General features: G+C 36.1%; 1 protein-coding gene across 3 annotated transcripts in view; it reads right to left on the reverse strand.

Moving 5' to 3' along the window:
* Positions 1 to 18653, reverse strand: part of DDX60 (DExD/H-box helicase 60) — a 103737-nt gene that overhangs the window by 13434 nt on the left and 71650 nt on the right. For all 3 annotated transcript variants that reach the window (XM_024246446.3, XM_054554675.2, XM_054554676.2), the window contains 4 exons: positions 17601 to 17801; positions 8859 to 8963; positions 8453 to 8594; positions 7424 to 7545 (listed from right to left, as the gene is read on the reverse strand). In XM_024246446.3, the coding sequence (XP_024102214.2) occupies positions 7424 to 7545; positions 8453 to 8594; positions 8859 to 8963; positions 17601 to 17801 (570 nt within the window). The remainder of the gene's footprint in view (positions 1 to 7423; positions 7546 to 8452; positions 8595 to 8858; positions 8964 to 17600; positions 17802 to 18653) is intronic.

Below are 18653 nucleotides of genomic sequence, written 5' to 3' on the forward strand. Positions count from 1 at the left end.
TATATTTATTTTACTGCAGACTTGATAGCAATGAATAACCTCAGATTTCACATCTGAAAACATCTTAATTTTATCTTTATTTTGACGAATATTTCCTATAAGTGTAGAATTCAGGAATAGGAGTTATTTTAATTGAGCACATTAAAAATATTGTTCCATTGTCTGGAAAGCCAAAAAAAATATAAAAATAAAAAATGGCAGACAAGAGGCAGAACTAACTTGCAGCTCCCACTTGGACAGACAGATCAGCATGTGGAGACTGACACCATGAACTTTTGCTCCAAGAACTACCACAGGAACACACCAGGAAAGCTAAGAGAATCCACAGACCCTTTGAAAGAAGTAACTTGCCTCTTCAGGCAAGCTGAAAAACTGTGAATACCCAAAGTGTGAAAGAGGGAACATCCACCCCTTAACACGTATCATCACTGGGGAAACTGAAGTTCCAGATCATGGGAGAAGGATCTGGAATTGAGACAAATTTAGAGAGCCAAGTGAAATATAGGTGTAGAGGAAGCAGTGGGATGAGCACTCTGGGCACTTTCTGTCTCCAGAAAAGCCATTTCTGACTTTGTCTCACAGTCCTTGGGGAGGGCTGCCAGTGGAATTAGGGAAAGACCACATGGAGAAGGAAACTTCCAGCTGAACTTTGTAACAATTTCAACCAAACACAAAGTTTCCTGGACAGACCCTGGGGCAGGGGGGTAAACAGGGAGTGCAGATACAAGCACAGAGGCTGCAACAAGTGGGGAGGTGTGAAACCCAAGAGCCCTGCTTGCTTTCTCAGTGGGGAGGCTTGTAGCCTGGGGAAAGTTTTCAGCCCTGCTCACAGATTGCCTGGAAATAAATTCAGTGCTATTGGGGAGTGGAGGACAGTACTACAAGAACTGCTGAAAGGAGCTCTAAATCTTGAAACAAATCCCTGAAAGACACCAAAATAGAACCTCCTTAAAACATAAATCTCACAAGACCTATAAAATAATAGCACAATGGAAAAAGAAAAAACAAGGTATTCGGGCAACAACTAGCATGATAAATAGAATAGTACCTCACATCTCAAAACTAAAATTGAATGTAAATGGCCTAAATGCTCCACTTAGAAGATTTGGAATAGCAAAATGGATAAGAATTCACCAATCAAGTATCTGCTGTCTTCAAGAGACTCACCTAACATATAAGGACTCACATAAATTTAAGGGAAAGGGGTGGAGAAACATATTCCATGGAAATGGACACCAAAAGCAAGCAGGAGTAGATATTTTTATATCAGACAAAACAGATTTACAGCAAAAATAGTTTAAAAAGACAGACGGACACTATATAATGATAAAAGGACTACTCCAACAGGAAAACTTCACAATCCTAAATATATATACACCTAATACTGGAGCTCTCAAATTTATAAAGCAATTACTAATATACCAAAGAAATGAGAAAGATAGCAACACAATAATAGTGGGGGACTTCAATACCCCATGACAGCACTAGACAGGTCATAAAGACAGAAAGTCAACAAATAATGGACGTAGACTACACCCTAGGACAAATGGACTTAACAGATATTTACAGAACATTCTACCCAACAATTGAAGAATATATATTCTATTCATCAGCACATGGAACATTCTCCAAGAAAGACCATATGATAGGCAACAAAACAAGCCTCAATAAGTGATCTCAGATCACAGTGGAATAAAATTGGAAATCAACTCCAAAATAAATCCTCAAAACAATGCAAATACATGGAAATTAAATAACCTGCTCCTGAATGATTATTGGGTCAACAATGAAATCAAGATAGAAACTTAAAAAGTCTTTGAATTGAACAGTATTAGTGACACAACTTATTTATAACCTCTGGGACACAGCAAAAGTGGTGCTAAGAGAAAAGTTCACAGCATTAAATGCCTACATCAAAAAGTCTGAAAGAGCAAAAATAGACAATCTAAGGTCACCCCTCAAGGAACTAGAGAAACAATAACAAACCAAACCCAAACCCAGCAGAAGAAAAGAAATAGCAAAGATCAGAGCAGAACTAAATGAAATTGAAACAAACAAACAAAACCAATACAAAAGATAAATGAAAATAAAAGTTGGTTCTTTCAAAAAATAAACAACATTGATAAATAGACCATTAGTGAGATTAACCAAGAAAAGAAAAGAGATCCAAATAAGTTTCATCCAAAGAAATGAAACAGAAGATATTACAACCAATACCACAGAAGTATGAAAAAAAAATTATTCAAGGCTACTATGAACACCTTTATACACACAAACTGGAAAACTTAGAGGAGATGGGTAAATTCCTGGAAATACACAAATCTCCTAGATTAAACCAAGAAGAAATAGAAACTCTGAACAGACCAATAACAAGCAGTGAGATTGAAATGGTATATATTTTTTAAATGTCAACAAAAAAACTCCAAGACTATATGGATTCACGACTGAATTCTATCAGGCATTCAAAGAAGATTTGGGACCAAGCCTACTGACACTATTTCAAAAGATAGAGAAAGAGGGAATCCTCCCTAAATTGTTCTATGAAGCCAATATCATCTTAATGTCAAAACCAGGAAACGACATAACAAAAAAAGAAAAGAAAACTACAGACCAATATCTCTGATGAACATAGATGCAAAAACCCTCAACAAAATACTAGCAAACAGAATCCAACAGCAGATCAAAAAGATAATCTACCATGATCAAGTGAGTTTCATACTAAGGATGCTGGGATGGTTTATCATATGCAAGTGAATAAATGTAATATACTGCATAAACAGATTTTAAAACAAAAATCACCTGATCATCTAAATAGATGCAGAAAAAGCATTTGACAAAATCCAGCATCCCTTTAAGATTAAAACCCTCAGCAAAATTGGCATAGAAGGGACATAGCTTAAGGTAATAAAAGCCATCTAAGACAATCCCACAGTCAACATTATACTTTACAGGGAAAAGTTGAAAGCATTCTCCCTGAGAACTGGAATAAGAAAAGGATGCCCATTTTCACCACTCTTATTCAACATAGTACTAGAAGTCCTAACTAGAGCAATCAAACAAAAGAAATAAATAAAGGACATCCATATCAGTAAAGACGAAGTCAAACTGTCACCATTTCCCAATGATATGACTGAGTACCTAGAAAAGCTGAAAGACTCATCCAAAAAGCTCCTAGAACTGATAAATGAATTCAGTAAAGTTTCAGGATACAAAATTAATGTACACAAATCAGTAGCTCTGCCACACACCAACAGCAACCAAGCTGAGAATCAAATCAAGAACTCAACCCCTTTTACAATAGCTGCAAATAATAAAATAAAATACTTAGAAATATGCCTAACCAGGAGGTGAAAGACCTCTGCAAGGAAAACTACAACACACTGCTGAAAGAAATAATAGATATCACAAGCAGATTGAAACACATATCATGCTCATGTATGGGTAGAATCAATTCTGTGAAAATGATGATACTGCCAAAAGCAATCTACAAATTCAATTCCCATCAAAATACCACCATCATTCTTCACAGAACTAGAAAAAACAATCTTAAAATTCATATGGAACCAAAGAAAAGCCCATATAGTCAAAGCAAAACTAAGCAAAAAGAACAAATCTGGAAGCATCATATTACCTGACTTCAAACTATACTATACGGTTATAGTCACCAAAACTACAAGGTCCTGGCATAAATATAGACACATAGACTAATGGAACAGAATAAAGAACAGAAATAAAGGCAAATGTTTACAACCAACTGATCTTTGACAAAGCAAATGAAAACATAAAATGGGGAAAGGACACCCTATTCAACATATGGTGCTGGGATAATTGGCAAGCCACATGTAGCAGAATGAAACTGAATCCTTATCTCTCACCTTATACAAAAATCAATTCAAGATGGATCAAAGACTTAAATCTAAGACCTGAAAGCATAAAAATTCTGGAAGACAATATTAGAAAATCCCTTCTAGACATTGGCTTAGACAAAGGCTTCACGACCAAGAACCCAAAAGCAAATGCAACAAAAACAAACATAAATAGATGGGACTTAATTAAACTAAAAGCTTCTGCACAGCAAAAGAAATAATCAGCAGAGTAAACAGACAGCCCACAGAGTGGGAGAAAATCACAAACTACGTATCCAACAAAGGACTAAATATTCAGAATCTACAAAGAACTCAAACAAATCAGCAACAAAAAAACAAACAATCCCTTCAAAAAGTGAGCTAAGGACATGAATAGACAATTCTCAAAAGAAAATATATAAATGGCCAAAAAACATATGAAAAAATGCTTAACATTACTAATTATCAGGGAAATGCAAATCAAAACCACAATGCGACGCCACCTTACTCCTGTAAGGACGGCCATAATCAAAAAATAAAAAATAACAGATGTTAGCATGGATGTAGTGAAAAGGGAACACTTTTACAAAGCTGGTGGAAATGTAAACTAGTACAACCACCAGGGAAAACAGTATGGAGATTCCTTAACAAACTAAAAGTAGATCTACCATTTGATCCAGCAATCACACTACTGGGTACCTACCCAGAGGAAAATAAGTCTTTACACAAAAAAGATACTTGGACATGCATGTTTACAGCAGCACAATTTGCAATTACAAAAATATGGAACCAGCCTAAATGCCCATCAGTCAACGAGTGGATAAAGAAAATGTGGTACATATGTATTATGGAATACTACTCAGCATAAATAGAAATGAAATAAGAGTATTCACAAGCAACCTGGATGGAGTTGGAGACCATTATTCTAAGTGAAATAACTCAGGAATTGAAAACCAAAAATCAAATCTTCTCACTCATTAAGTGAGAGCTAAGCTATGAGGACACAAAGTCATAAAAATGGTACAATGGACTTTGGAGACCCATAGGAAAAGGTGTGAGGGGTGAGGAATAAAAGACTAAACATTGGGTGCAGTGTACACTGCTTGGGTGATGGGTGCACCAAAATCTCAGAAATCACTACTAAAGAACTTATACATGTAACCAAACACCACCTGTTTCTCCAAAACCTATTGAAATAAAAAAAAATTCATATGTGGTCATCTGGAAAAGTATCTTTGATATAAGTATAAAAAAGCAATAGCATGTCTAATATGATTCTAGTTATGTAACACCAAGAGTTTATATATGTATATATCGATGATTGCATGTATTTGCCTGTAAAATATCTGAATCAACAACAAAATATTGTTCCATTGCCCACTAGCTTCCATTCTTTTGATTAAAAAGAGATCTATCATTCTCATTATTGCTTCTTAGAAGGAAATGTGTCACTTTATTTCTGTCCTAGGTGATTTATGATTTTCTCTTTGTGCTTTTCAGCAGTTTAGCTTAATGTTTTTCTACATTTATCCTCCCTGAAGTTGACTACGGTTTTAAAACTATAGTGTGTTATCTTTAATCAGCTTTGGAAAACTCCCAGCTATTATCTTTTTGAATACTCTTCAGCCATTTTTCTCCATCATTTTTTTTCTGGGACTCCCATCATATATACATTAAACTTTTTCCATATGATTCATGTTTCTTATGCTGTCTGATTTTTTAAATTTTTTTTATCTCTGTGCTATACTTTGGATGCTTTCTATTATGCTGTCAGCTTACTGATCGTGACTTCTGAAATGCATATTCTGATGGTCAGATATTGTATTTCCAGTTCTAAAATGTCCATTTAGTTTTATACATTCTAATTATCTAGTAAAAATATCCATCTTTTTATCAATTTTGTCTCTCCTCCTATTTTCTTGAACATATTAATCACACTTATAATCCTTATATGTTAATGCTAATGTCTTGATGATTTATGGATCTCAATTATCGACCTCTTTTCTTCCTGCTTATTGGTCATATGTTCATGCTTACTCACCATTTTAGGTTTTGTTTTGGTTTTGGTTTTGCACCAGAAATTGTTTTCAAAGGACTTTACAGGCTTTAGATGTTATCTTTCACCAGAGTGAATGCCCCCACTTTCGTGTTTGGGCAAGAGAGTGAAAGTATGATCACCTCAGTACAAGTACAGACTGCAGTGGGTATTGTTTTACAGTTTTAGTAAGCCTCATTTATGCTTTGTCTCTCTTTCTAGGTCATGGATTTCTTAAGATTTTGAGAATAAGGCTAGTTAGTCTTAGTCTTCTCAAATCTAAAAGACTGCTAAAGATCCACCATTTTCCTATAGCACTTCCTAACGTGCTGTTTAATTTTCCAGTCCTAGATGGCTTCGAAAATGTCTTGAGGGGGATACAAGCCTACCCATGAAGGCAGACCCAGATCCTTTTCTCTAGTGAGTTTTTATTTAATATAATGGGACTTTAGGAATTATTATCTAATTTTTTCTTTTTCTTAGAGATGGGGTCTCCCTCTGTTCCCCAGGCTGGTCCCAAACTCCTGGGCTCAAGCAATCTTCCCACCTCTGCCTCCCAAAGTACTGGGATTACAGGCTTGAGTCACCACGTCTGGCCTATTTTTTAAAGCTTTTTGGTGTAGTACCCCAATATTTCACACAGATCTGTCTGTTATGCAGTAAAGTGTATTTTTATCATGATCTTCTTTTTTCAAAATAGAGATAGTGAATTTTCTATGTTAAATATAAATTTATTTAAACAGAACAATTAAATAATTGTTTCAAAAATGTATGGGTGGTGAAAAGTGTAAAGATGATAGGTCAATGACTAAAATTGTGTTCACTGCTCTAGAGGGCATTCTGTGAGAGCACAGATTTTTAATCCAGCATTGTGGGATTAGAAAATATATACTAATTCTTTTTGTTTGTTCCATAGCAACTTTTCACTAAGGTTATCTTGTATAAACCAGCATATCCCATTTTATTCTAGGGAAGTATAATAGTAATAGTATTCGATGTTGACTTGATGGTAGAGAATCATAACCAAAGAAAATGTTGTATGTTACAAATAAAATTGAAAAAGTGTTTCTCTGTTTTTGGTCTCTGTGAGTCAAGTAATGATTTCTTAGATGACTATTCTAATATTTTCTCAGTGAAGACATTATAATTCACAACATATACTTCCCTTCCATAGTTCTATCTTAAGGTAAAAGGATCCTAAAAGAACAGTATATTCGGTGATACAGCTAGATGTTTCACTTAATGTATAACTGGCATATCTTTTCTTTAGTCACCTGATGTTATAATTTGATACAATCACATGAAAAACATGAATAAAATGTTGATCCTGTTTTTTTCACAAAGACTTTAACTTTTTGGTAGATTTACAGAGGGAGACATCAATTACAGATTAAATATCACACTGATTACAAAAAGAACAAATTATTCTATAAAACAAATGAACTGCCCTTTGAATTAAAATTCTACAGCTGCTAAGTCATTTTAGGTAAGATCTATTTAGTGATTTTACATTACTAAATTTTATCAGAATCACACAGTTTACCTTTGATTGATAAAACTCGAAGTGTGCATCTTGGAACTTTGGTGGAAAATATCTTCTTCCAAAGAGATGTGCCAATACTAATACTAGCTTTTCCATAACGTCTTGAGAAAAATGTTTTGAGCCTATATAAAACAAAGTGTCTTCTTGTAAATATGAAAGGGTATAATTCTATTTTTTCATGTTTAAATGGAATGTCATATTACATTTAATTTCATGGAAACTAAAAATTTATGACAAACATAGCAATTGAAGAATTACCATATATCCGCTAATAGTTTTTATCTGTGCCTTCTTTTTCATCCTTGCTACCTATACCCTAATTTAGATCCTAATGATCCCACACAAATTGCCTTATTTCCTTACCTAGATTTTCCTCACTTTAGTCTATCTTAGTGATTTTAAGAACTACCATATAGATTTAGTGTTTAAATGTAAAAATCAAAGGATTTTAATCAAAAATGTATTAAATAAAATATATTTAAAAATTTACTCAATATGGATAAAATTGTGCTATTTTTAGGGGAAAATATGATTCTAAATTACGCTATGAATATACTATTAGCTATTTAGGTATACTATACAATAATATTCAAAGAAAATATGATTGGAAGAAAATATTCACAAACATTAATAGTGATTATCTGTGGATAGCGTAATTATGAGTAATTTTTTATTTTTAACTTAATGCTTTCCTATATCCTTTTTCCATGATTAATATATATTATATTTAATTAGAAGAAAATATTTTCTAAAAAGTGTATATTATTTAATATGTTATTAATCCTGGAGGCAAGGAGTCACTGAAGTTAATATTTTGGAGGTGTTGACATTGTAAATACATGTCATAAAACATGGCTGACTATCATTTAATATATATTAGTAGGTATTTATCAATTGAAAATCTATAAATTATCTACATATTAATTGTATTTTCTTTATTAAAAATATTCCTGAAGTGTTGGTTTTCTACAAATCTGTTGCTATTTTTGGACTCTCTCTCTACATACATATATAAAATCTCAAGCTTACCTTTCCTGGTTGGCTGACAGAGATCATGGAAGAGGCCATTTACAAGAAAACTGACAAAAACAAGATTAGAAGGTTCATGATAATGCAAATGTGACACAAGTCCAGCAAACCCCATAGGATTACCTTCTTGATCTAAATAGCCCTAAAGAACAAAAAACAATTTATTAGTTTAACTCAAGTCACCACATAATAGGTAACTTATTAAGTACCAGTTTAAAATAGTATTTAATGCCAATATAAGAAATATTTATAACTATTACTGGGCCCAACTTTTATAATTATACCATTTATAAATAATATCAATCATTGGATAGAACCTTCTAAAAGCTACAATTTGTTCAGCATGATAAGAAATCTAGATAGTAGTAATGCTATTTCCCCAAAACAATAGTGCAGTAATGCATACCTCTTTCACCAGGAACTGCAAAGAAAACAGGAAGTAAAGTTTTAACATGTCCATGACTCTCGGTTGCTTGAAGGACAGCAATGAATGCTTTAGCACTGATAGCACCTTTAAAGAAAAGAGTATTTTTAGACACACAATGTTAACTGTTACAAAACACATTTGAAAATGATAATAAATGATAGATCAATATCTATTATACCACACAGATATCAGAAATGTATCAGAAAAAATTTGATTTCATATTATTTTATAGTGTTACATGGCAACTTCTTTAACAAAATAGAGCACATAAACTGAATTGTCAGAAATGAAATGTATTGCCAAACAGTCTGATTATTAAAGCCATTCCAGTTCAAGAGTTTATAGCTTTTAAGTTGTTCTAGGAGTAAAAAGATATATTATCCCATGTTCTGCAGTATTATTACAAAAATAATGTAACTAGGTTGACTTCACCAATGTTATAAAAATATTGCTTGTTTTCCAGAGTAAAACTGCATTAAAGTACATGTATCTTTCAACTTCCCACTAAAATGTCTATGAAATTCCAAAAAAAAAAAAAAAAATCCCAGCATCACCAAAATTGAAACTTAACCTGTCTTTAGGCCTGAGGGTTTATAGAACCTAGAAAGAATCTCTACTTACTATAAGGCTAATGGACTAGGAGGAGGAAGGGAAGGAAAAAAATAAGGAAGGAAGGAAGGAAGGAAAAGGAAAGGAAAGGAAATGAGGAAAGGAGAGAAAGGAAGAGGAAGGGAAGAGAGAAAAGGAAGAAGAGAGAAAGACTGGAAGGGTGGAAGAAGGGAGTGCACTTTCCATCTCTTTACTGTGGGATGATATTTTTGAGGGCACCATATCTGGCCTTTTTTGTAACCTCTTCTCTCTCATATGCCACATTTATTCAGAGATGGCAATAGTCAGAAAACAGCATAGTAAAGGGTAAGGGTTTCATGGTGGTTCACTATAACCACAGAGGTACAGACCTCATATTAAAGTCATACTAAGATTATAAGAATCCTGATAGCATTGCATACTATAGTTTATTGTGATTAACGTCATCCAGATAATCAATGTGTAATAAGACTAGCAGAAGTAGAACACGACCTTTCAGTCCAGAAAACTACATAGATGAAGATCTGCTAAACACTGATATTTGGGCCAAAAACTATTCATCCAGCTCAGCTCTGAAAGGGTATTTGATTAGCATTTAGGTGGATAGGGTGAAGCCAGAAGAAATTTCATACATCCTATTGCTTGGCAAACCATCAGATTTGGATAGATGTATCCAAAGTGATAAAATAGAAAAACACGCAATAGATCAATTCTTCTTAAGAAAAATTGATCATCTTCCTAAAATTATGGTCATGCTGTAAATATTTATTGAATGTCTACATCAGAAAATCAGACAAACAAACATTATTGGCCTTGGAGTGCTTACATTCTAGTGGAAAATATATAAAAACATGATAGAGATAGGAAGATAGAAAGATAGATGATAGGTAGATAGATGATTGATAGATGTAGATAGATAGATGGATAGAAATATAAATGATAGAATGATACATTATAGATAGAAAGGTAGGTAGACAGCAGATAGCAGAGAGATGATAGAAGGAAGATAGAGAGATCAGATAGATAGATAGATAGATAGATAGATAGATAGATAGATAGATAGATAGATAGATAGATAGATAGAGATAGGTAGGTAGAGGTAGGTAGATGGATAGAAATATAGATGATAGACATAAACAAAGATAGATCAGTGTAGATAGATACATAGATAGATTTGATGCTATATAGGAACTGATGAGAACTCTATTTAACTGAATAAGGAACATTGTCAATGCAGCAGACAGAGAAACATTTACAATTTAGAAGGCATGGTGAGGGTAGGCTTCACTATGTAATGTTAGAGCAAAGAATTTAACGTGGTAAGAGAGTGAGGCCATGTATATGTCTCAGGGAAGATCTTAGAAGGAGAAGAAACAGCAAGAGCCATGGTCCTCAGACCAGAATGTGCCTGGGATGTTCATGAAGCGGGTAGCAGGCCATATGGGAGACAGGAAGAAGTGAGCTTTACAAGCTGGTAAGAGATAATATTCTACAGGATCTCATAACTGTGACAAGGACATCTTTTCCTCTAAAGAAAAGATCTGACCTATGAAAATTGTTTTCTATATGCAGCAAAAAAAAGTTGTTTTGAAAAAATATTTGTATGCCGTCTCTCACCACTCTTATTCAATACAGTATTGAAAGTTCTGGCCAGGGCAATCAGGCAAGAGAAAGAAATAAAGGATATTCAAAGAGGAAGAGAGGAACTCAAATTGTCTTTGTTTGCAGATGCATGATCCTATATCTAGAAAACCCCATCATCTCAACCCAAAAGCTTCTGATAAGCAACTTCAGCAAAATCTCAGCATACAAAATCAATGTGCAAAAATCACAAGCATTTTACTATAAACCAACAACAGACAAGCAGAGAGCCAAATCACAAATGAACTCCCCTCCACAATTGCTACAAAGAGAATATAATACCTAGGAATACAGCTAATAAGGGAAGTGAAGGACCTTTTCAAGGAGAACTACAAACCACTGCTCAAGAATATCAGAGAGGACACAAACAAATGAAAAAACATTTCATGCTCATGGATAGAAAGAATCAATATTGTGAAAATGGTCATACTGCCCAGAGTAATTTATAGATTCAGTGCTATTCCCATTAAACTACCAGTGACATTCTACACAGAATTAGAAAAAAACTATTTTAAATTCATAGTGGAACCAAAAAAGAGCCCATACAGCCAAGACAATCCTAAGCAAAAAAAACAAGCTGGAGGCATCATGCTACCCAACTTCTACCTTTAACACAAGGCTACAGTAACCAAAACAGACACATAGACCACTGGAACAGAATAGAGAACTCAGAAACAAGACTACACATTTACAACCATCTGATCTTCCACAAAAACAAGCAATGGGGAAAGGGTTTCCTATTTAATAAATGGTAATAGAAGACCTGGCTAGCCATGTGCAGAAAATGGAACTGGATCCTATCCTTACACCTTATACAAAAATTAACTCAAGGTGGATTAAAGACTTAAAGGTACACCCCAAAACTATAAAAATTGTAGAAGATAACCTAGGCAATACTATTCAGGACATCGGCATGGGCAATATTTCATAATTGATGTGGTTTGGCTATGTACCCACCCAAATCTCATCTTGAATTGAAACTCCCACAATTCCCACATGTCATAGAAGGAGCCCAGTGGGAGGTAATTGAATCATGGGGGCAGATCTTGCCCATGCAGTTCTCATAATAGTGAATAAGTCTTATGAAATCTGATGGATTTAAAGAGAGGAATTCCCCTGCACAAGCTTGTTCTCTCTTTGCCTGCTGCCATCCATTGTAAGACATGACTTGCTCCTCCTTGCATTCTGCCATGATTATGAGACCTCCTCAGCCATGTGGAACTTTAGGTCCATTAAAACTCTTTCTTTTGTAAATTTCCCACTCTTGGGCATGTCTTTATCAGCAGCATGAAAACAGACTAATACAGTAAGTTGGTACCAGTAGAGTGGAGTGCTGCTGAAAAGATACCTGAAAATGTGGAAGTGACTTTGGAATTGGGTACTAGGCAGAAATTGGAACCGTTTGGAGGGTACTAGGCAGAAATTGGAACTGTTTGGAGGGCTCAGAAGCAGACAGGAACATGTGGGAGAGTTTGGAACTCCCTAAAGACTTCTGGAATGGCTTTGACCAAAATGCTGATAATGATATGGACAATGAAATTCAGGCTGAGGTGGTCTCAGATGGAGATGAGGAACTTGTTGGGAACTGGAGCAAAGGTGACTTTTGTTATGTTTTAGCAAAAAGACAGGCAGCATTTTGCCTCTGCCTGAGAGATTTATGGAACTTCGAACTTGAGAGAGATGATTTAGGGTATCTTGCAGAAGAAATTTCTAAGCAGCAAAGCATTCAAGAGGTGACATGGGTGCTGTTAACGGCATTCAGTTTTATAAGGGAAACAGAGCATAAAAGTTCAGAAAATTTGCAGGCTGACAATGTGACAGAAATGAAAATCCCATTTTCTGAGGAGAAATTCAAGCTGGCTGCATAAATTTGCATAGGTAATAGGGAGCCAAACATTAATCACCAAGACAATGGGATGTCTCCAGGGCATGTCAGAGACCTTTGTGGCAGCCCCTTTCATCACAGGCCCAGAGATTTAGGAAAAAAAAAATTGTTTCCTGGGCCAGGCTCAGGGTTTGTCTGCTGTGTACAGTCTAGGGACCTGGTGCCTTGCATCCCAGCTGCTCCCGCTATGACTAAAAGGGGACAAGGTGCAGCTCAGGCTATTGCTTCAGAGGGTGGAAGCCCCAAGCCTTGGCAGCTTACACGTGGTGTTGAGCATCAGAGTGCACAGAAGTCAAGAATTGAGGTATGGGAACCTCTGCCTCGATTTCAGAGGATGTATGGAACTGCCTGGATGTCCAGGCAGAAGTTTGCTGCAGGGACGGGGCCCTCATGGAGAACCTCTGCTAGGGCAGTGCAAAGGGAAAATATGGGGTTGGAGAACCCGCACAGAGTCCCTCCTGGGGCACTGCCTATTGGAGCTGTGAGAAGAGGACCCCCACCCTCCAGACCCCAGAATGACACATCCACCAATAGCTTGCGCTGTGTGCCTGGAAAAGCCACAGACACTCAATGCCAGCCTATGAAGGCAGCCAGGAGGGGCACTATACCCTGCAAAGCCATAGAAGTGAAGCTGCCCAAGGCCATGGGAGCCCACCTCTTGCATCAGTGTGACCTGGATGTGAGACATGGAGTCAAAGGATATCATTTTTGAGCTTTAAGATTTGACTTTCCCACTGGATTTTGGACTTGCATGGGGCCTGTGGTGCCTTTGATTTGGCAAATTTCTCCCATTTGAAATGGCTGTATGTACCCAATGCCTGTACCCCCACTGTATCTAGGAAGTAACTAACTTGCTTTTGACTTTACTAGCTCATAGGTAAAAGGGACTTGCCTTGTCTCAGATGAGACTTTGGACTGTGGAGTTTTGAGTTAATGCTGAAATGAGTTAAGACTCTGGGAGACTGTTAGAAAGGCATGACTGGTTTTGAAATGTGAGGATATGAGATTTGGGAGGGACCAGGAGTGGAATTATATGATTTGGCTGTGTCCTCACCCAAATCCCATCTTGAATTGTAACTCCCACAATTCCCATGGGTTGTGAGAGGAAACTGGTGTGAGGTAATTGAAACACGGGGCGGGTCTTTCCCATGCTGTTCTCATGATAATGAATAAGTCTTATGAGATCTGATGCTTTTAAAAAGAAGAGTTCCCTTGCACAAGCTCTCTCTCTCTTTGCCTGCTGCCATCCATTGTAAAACATGACTTGCTCCTCCTTGCCTTCTGTCATGATTGTGAGGCCTCCCCAACCATGTGGAACTGTAAGTCCATTAAACCTCTTTCTTTTGTAAATTGCCCAATCTTGGGTATGTCTTTATCAGCAGCATGAACATGGAATAATATAATGATGAAAATGCACAAAGCAATTGCAACAAAAGCAAACACCGATAAATGGGATCTAATTAAACTAAAGAGCTTCTGCACAGCAAAAGAAATGATCATCAGAGAAAATAAACAACCTACAGAATGGGAGAAAATTATCCATCCAACAAATGTCTAATATCCAGAGTCTACAAGGAACTTAAACAAATTTATAAGAAAAAAACAAACAACCCATTAAATAGTGGGCAAAGGACATGAACGGACACTTCTCAAAAAAAGACATACATGCAGCCAACATATGAAAAAAACTCAACATCACCACTCATTAGAGAAATGCAAATCAAAACCACAATGAGACACCATCTCGCACTAATCAGAATGGCAGTTATTAAAAAGTCAAGAAACAACAGATGCTGGTGAGGTTGCAGAGAAACAGGAATGCTTTTACACTGTTGCTGGGAGTGTAAATCAGTTCAACCACATCGTGGAAGACAGTGTGGAGATTCCTCAAAGAACTAGAGGTAGAAATACCATTTGACCCAGCAATTCCATTATTGGGTATATGCCCAAAGAAGTTCAAATCATTCCATTATAAAGATATATGCATGCATATGTTCACTGCAACACTATTCACAATAGCAAAGACATGGAATCACCCCAAATGTCCATCAACAATAGACTGGATAAAGAAGTGTGGTACATATACACCATGGAATACTATGCAGCTATAAAAAGGAATGAGATCATGTACTTTGTTGGGACATGGATGGAGCTGGAAGCCATCATCCTCGGAAAACAAATGCAGAAACAGAAAACCAAACACCACATGTTCTCACTTCTAAGTGCGAGGTGAACTATGAGAACACATGGACTCAGGGAGGGGAACAACACATACCAGGGCCTGTTGGGGCAGGGAGAGGGAGAGCATCATTAAAAATAGCTAATGCATGCTAGGCTTAACACTTTGGTGATGGGTTGATAGGTGCAGCAAACCACCATGGCACATGTTTACATAACAAACCTGCACATCCTGCACATGTGCCTCAGAACTAAAATAAAATAAAATAAGAAGATGGAAAAAAAGGAAAAATTATTTGTCATACTTAATGGGTGCCAAATGATATGGCCTCTTTGAGACAAGGCACTACAGCCTATGGTATAGAGACAATATAAATTGACATTTAAAAAATACATTATTATGATATAAAAGAGTGATGGATGGAGTAGTAAAGAGTTTCAGGGGCCAGGTGCAGTGGCTCACACCTGTAATCCCAGTACTTTGGGAGGCTAAGGTGGGTGGATCACAAGGTCAGGAGATCGAGACTATCCTGGCCAACATGGTGAAACCCCGTCTCTACTAAAATACAAACAATTAGCCAGGTGTGGTGGTGCACACCTGTAGTCCCAGCTACTCAGGAAGCTGAGGCAGGGGAATTGCTTGAACCTGGGAGGCGGAGGTTGCAGTGAGCTGAGATCACGCCACCGCACTCCAGCCTGGGCTATAGAGCAAGACTCTATTTCAAAAGAAAAGAAAAAAGAAACAGAAAAAGAAAAAAAAAAAAAGAATTTCAGAAAAACAAAAGTCCAGTAGTAGCAGAATTAAAATCCACATTTGCATTATGAAGAGCCATAACTGACACTTCAGACCATCAGTGATATGGAAGATAAGTTTTATGTTTTCTCCTAAAGAAAAAAATAGCAATGAAGAACAGAAAAGTGGGTTTCAATTTAAAAATTATAACTTTTCCTGAAAAGACAATGGAGCAATTAACAGAAGCAAATAACAAAGATACAATTCAAGGATCTCTTCTTCATTTGAAAAATACCTGAGCATTGCCTAACAATATGAACATACTTAACACTACTGAACTGTATACACTTAAAATGGTTAAGATGGTAACTTTTATGTACATTTCACCACAATAAATAAAAACCTGAGCATGAAGATTGAAAGGTCTCATATAATAACTAAAACGTCAATTTTTAAAGGATCCATAAAATAGAAAATCCTAGGAAATAAAACATTTGAAATAGAATAAAGAAAAAGATTCATATAATTGCACAAACAGAAAAAAATAGCAAGTTAACTGCAAGAGAACAGAAACCGCCATGGCTCCTCCATGTAAAACATTAAATGCCAGAAGGCAATGGAAACAATCTTAGTTTGATGTGATGAATGAAGATAATAATATTCTAAGAATGTTATGCCCACTTTTAAGAGTCCCATATGTGAGAAGTGTACATGTAGGTCTTCTCAAATATGCAAAGCAAAGAAGATGAACGACCCTGATAACCATTTAAAAAAATAAGAAATCTTATTAGAAGATGTACTCCTCTTTATAGAGAGTTAAAAATGAAGAACTCAAGAATGGGGAAATTTTGGTCTAAAAATGATGTATGGCTGCTCTGTAGGATCAGCCAACTCATCAAAAGAATCCTAGAAGAATCCTCACTTCAGAAAACAGTATCTGATTTAACTGGGCACGCTAATCACTATACAAAAACAGAAAGAACAGGTATCATTAACAGTGCATCTCCATAAAGATGAGAATCAAATTACGTAATTATGAATTTTAAATTCGTCATTGAGGGATTGGACACAAAATTTTTATCTGGGCAACATACATCAGCACATGTTTACAACCATATTTTGAAGTTCAGTTACATACAACGATATCAGTGTTTAAAAATCAAATGCACACCCATGCCTAGAAAACTGGCTGAAAAAAAACGATAATGTGAATGTCTTTGGGGAGTGGAACAGGAGCATTTTTTTCTTATTTCAACGTTCTACATTTCACACATCTTCCTAAGTTTGAGTTACTTTTTTTATGAAACACTTAAACTTTTTTGTTACGAAATCATAAAAATAAATCTTTTCTTTTCTTTCTAAATTGTAGAAAGGAATCTATTAATTGCCTAGAGCTTTTTAAATCCATAGCCAGCACTTAACTACTACAGGACACTGCATTTCACACCTGAAAATAGTAATCCTGGGTGATTTTCAGTGCCCATCCAGCCACAAATTCCATGTCTGATGGTGGAAACAAACAAAACTGTTATTCTCCCTAGCTACCCCCAATTCTATATGATTCAAGACATTACAAAACATTAAAAGACTGATGAAACTCAAGGGTTATCGCTACAGACTTCTAAAAGAACAGCAGACCTAACTAGAGCCAGGCCAGTGATGAAGACCGAACCTCAGGCAGTGTCCAGCACGGTACCTTTGCCTTGGCATCCTCTGGGTCATCTCCCTTGGAAGCTAGCAGCATGAGTCGCAGGACCAGGGTTATGCTGAGAGGGAAATGTCCTCTCAGCTCAGGAACATTGGATTTTATGAGTTTTCCTATTTTGGGGAATGGAATATCAAAGAAATACACATCTCCCATCAGGTCTTGACCTCTTCTTCCAGCACGGCCAGACATCTGGAAAGAGAATAGAATTACAATGTAAAACTTCCCTAAATGTTTCTACTGCCATAGTGTAAGAATGAGCCCTTTACTCTGGTTTGGAGCATGGAAATTGTGCATATGTCTAACCATTAAGGAACAGACACTAACATGCAACTACATAGTGCTTAGGAAATTTGCCATGACTGAGATAGATCTAAAAACTGAGACATTTGTCATCATTATGTACCTATTTCATGCCATTAATTTCAGTAGGCATTTGTGTAATATATATCAAAGAAATAATGATCTATTGAAGAAACAAAGAACACCGGCAAAACAGTGATGTCAAAATCACTTACAGCTGAACTCTAATATACCAATTGTCTCTCCCTGCCCATCTCCCCCATCTCTCATCCCTTTTCTACCCTCTCTCACACACAAGTGTGTTGAGTTACAAATCACAAAATAAAATATGGGCACAAACAGAATAAATACATGAGTGAAATAAAATTCAGAAATGCTACTTGTGAAAAAGCAAGTTATGAATAAACTCTTTACAGAGCTTATGTTAACTCTTATTTACTAAGTGCTTAGACTATGCTAAGGCACTGGGAATATAAGAGATGTGCCCATACTGAAACAACCACAAAGTGGAAGATCTAGAATTCAAATCCTGACATTTCAGTTCCCAAGTCCCTCATCCCAAATATCAAACACCCTAGATCCAGAGCCCAAAGAAGATTCCCAAAAATGAGTTAGAAGAATTGATTCAGAGTATGGCAGCAGCAATAGAAATAAAAAACAGGGGTTGGTAACATGCTGGGAAATGATATAAGAATGTTATATTGGGTAGGAACAAGGCCTACAAGGAGAATAAAAAGTGTT

Source organism: Pongo abelii, chromosome 3 (assembly GCF_028885655.2).
Source record: "Pongo abelii isolate AG06213 chromosome 3, NHGRI_mPonAbe1-v2.0_pri, whole genome shotgun sequence".
NCBI classification, from domain to species: Eukaryota; Metazoa; Chordata; class Mammalia; order Primates; family Hominidae; genus Pongo; species Pongo abelii.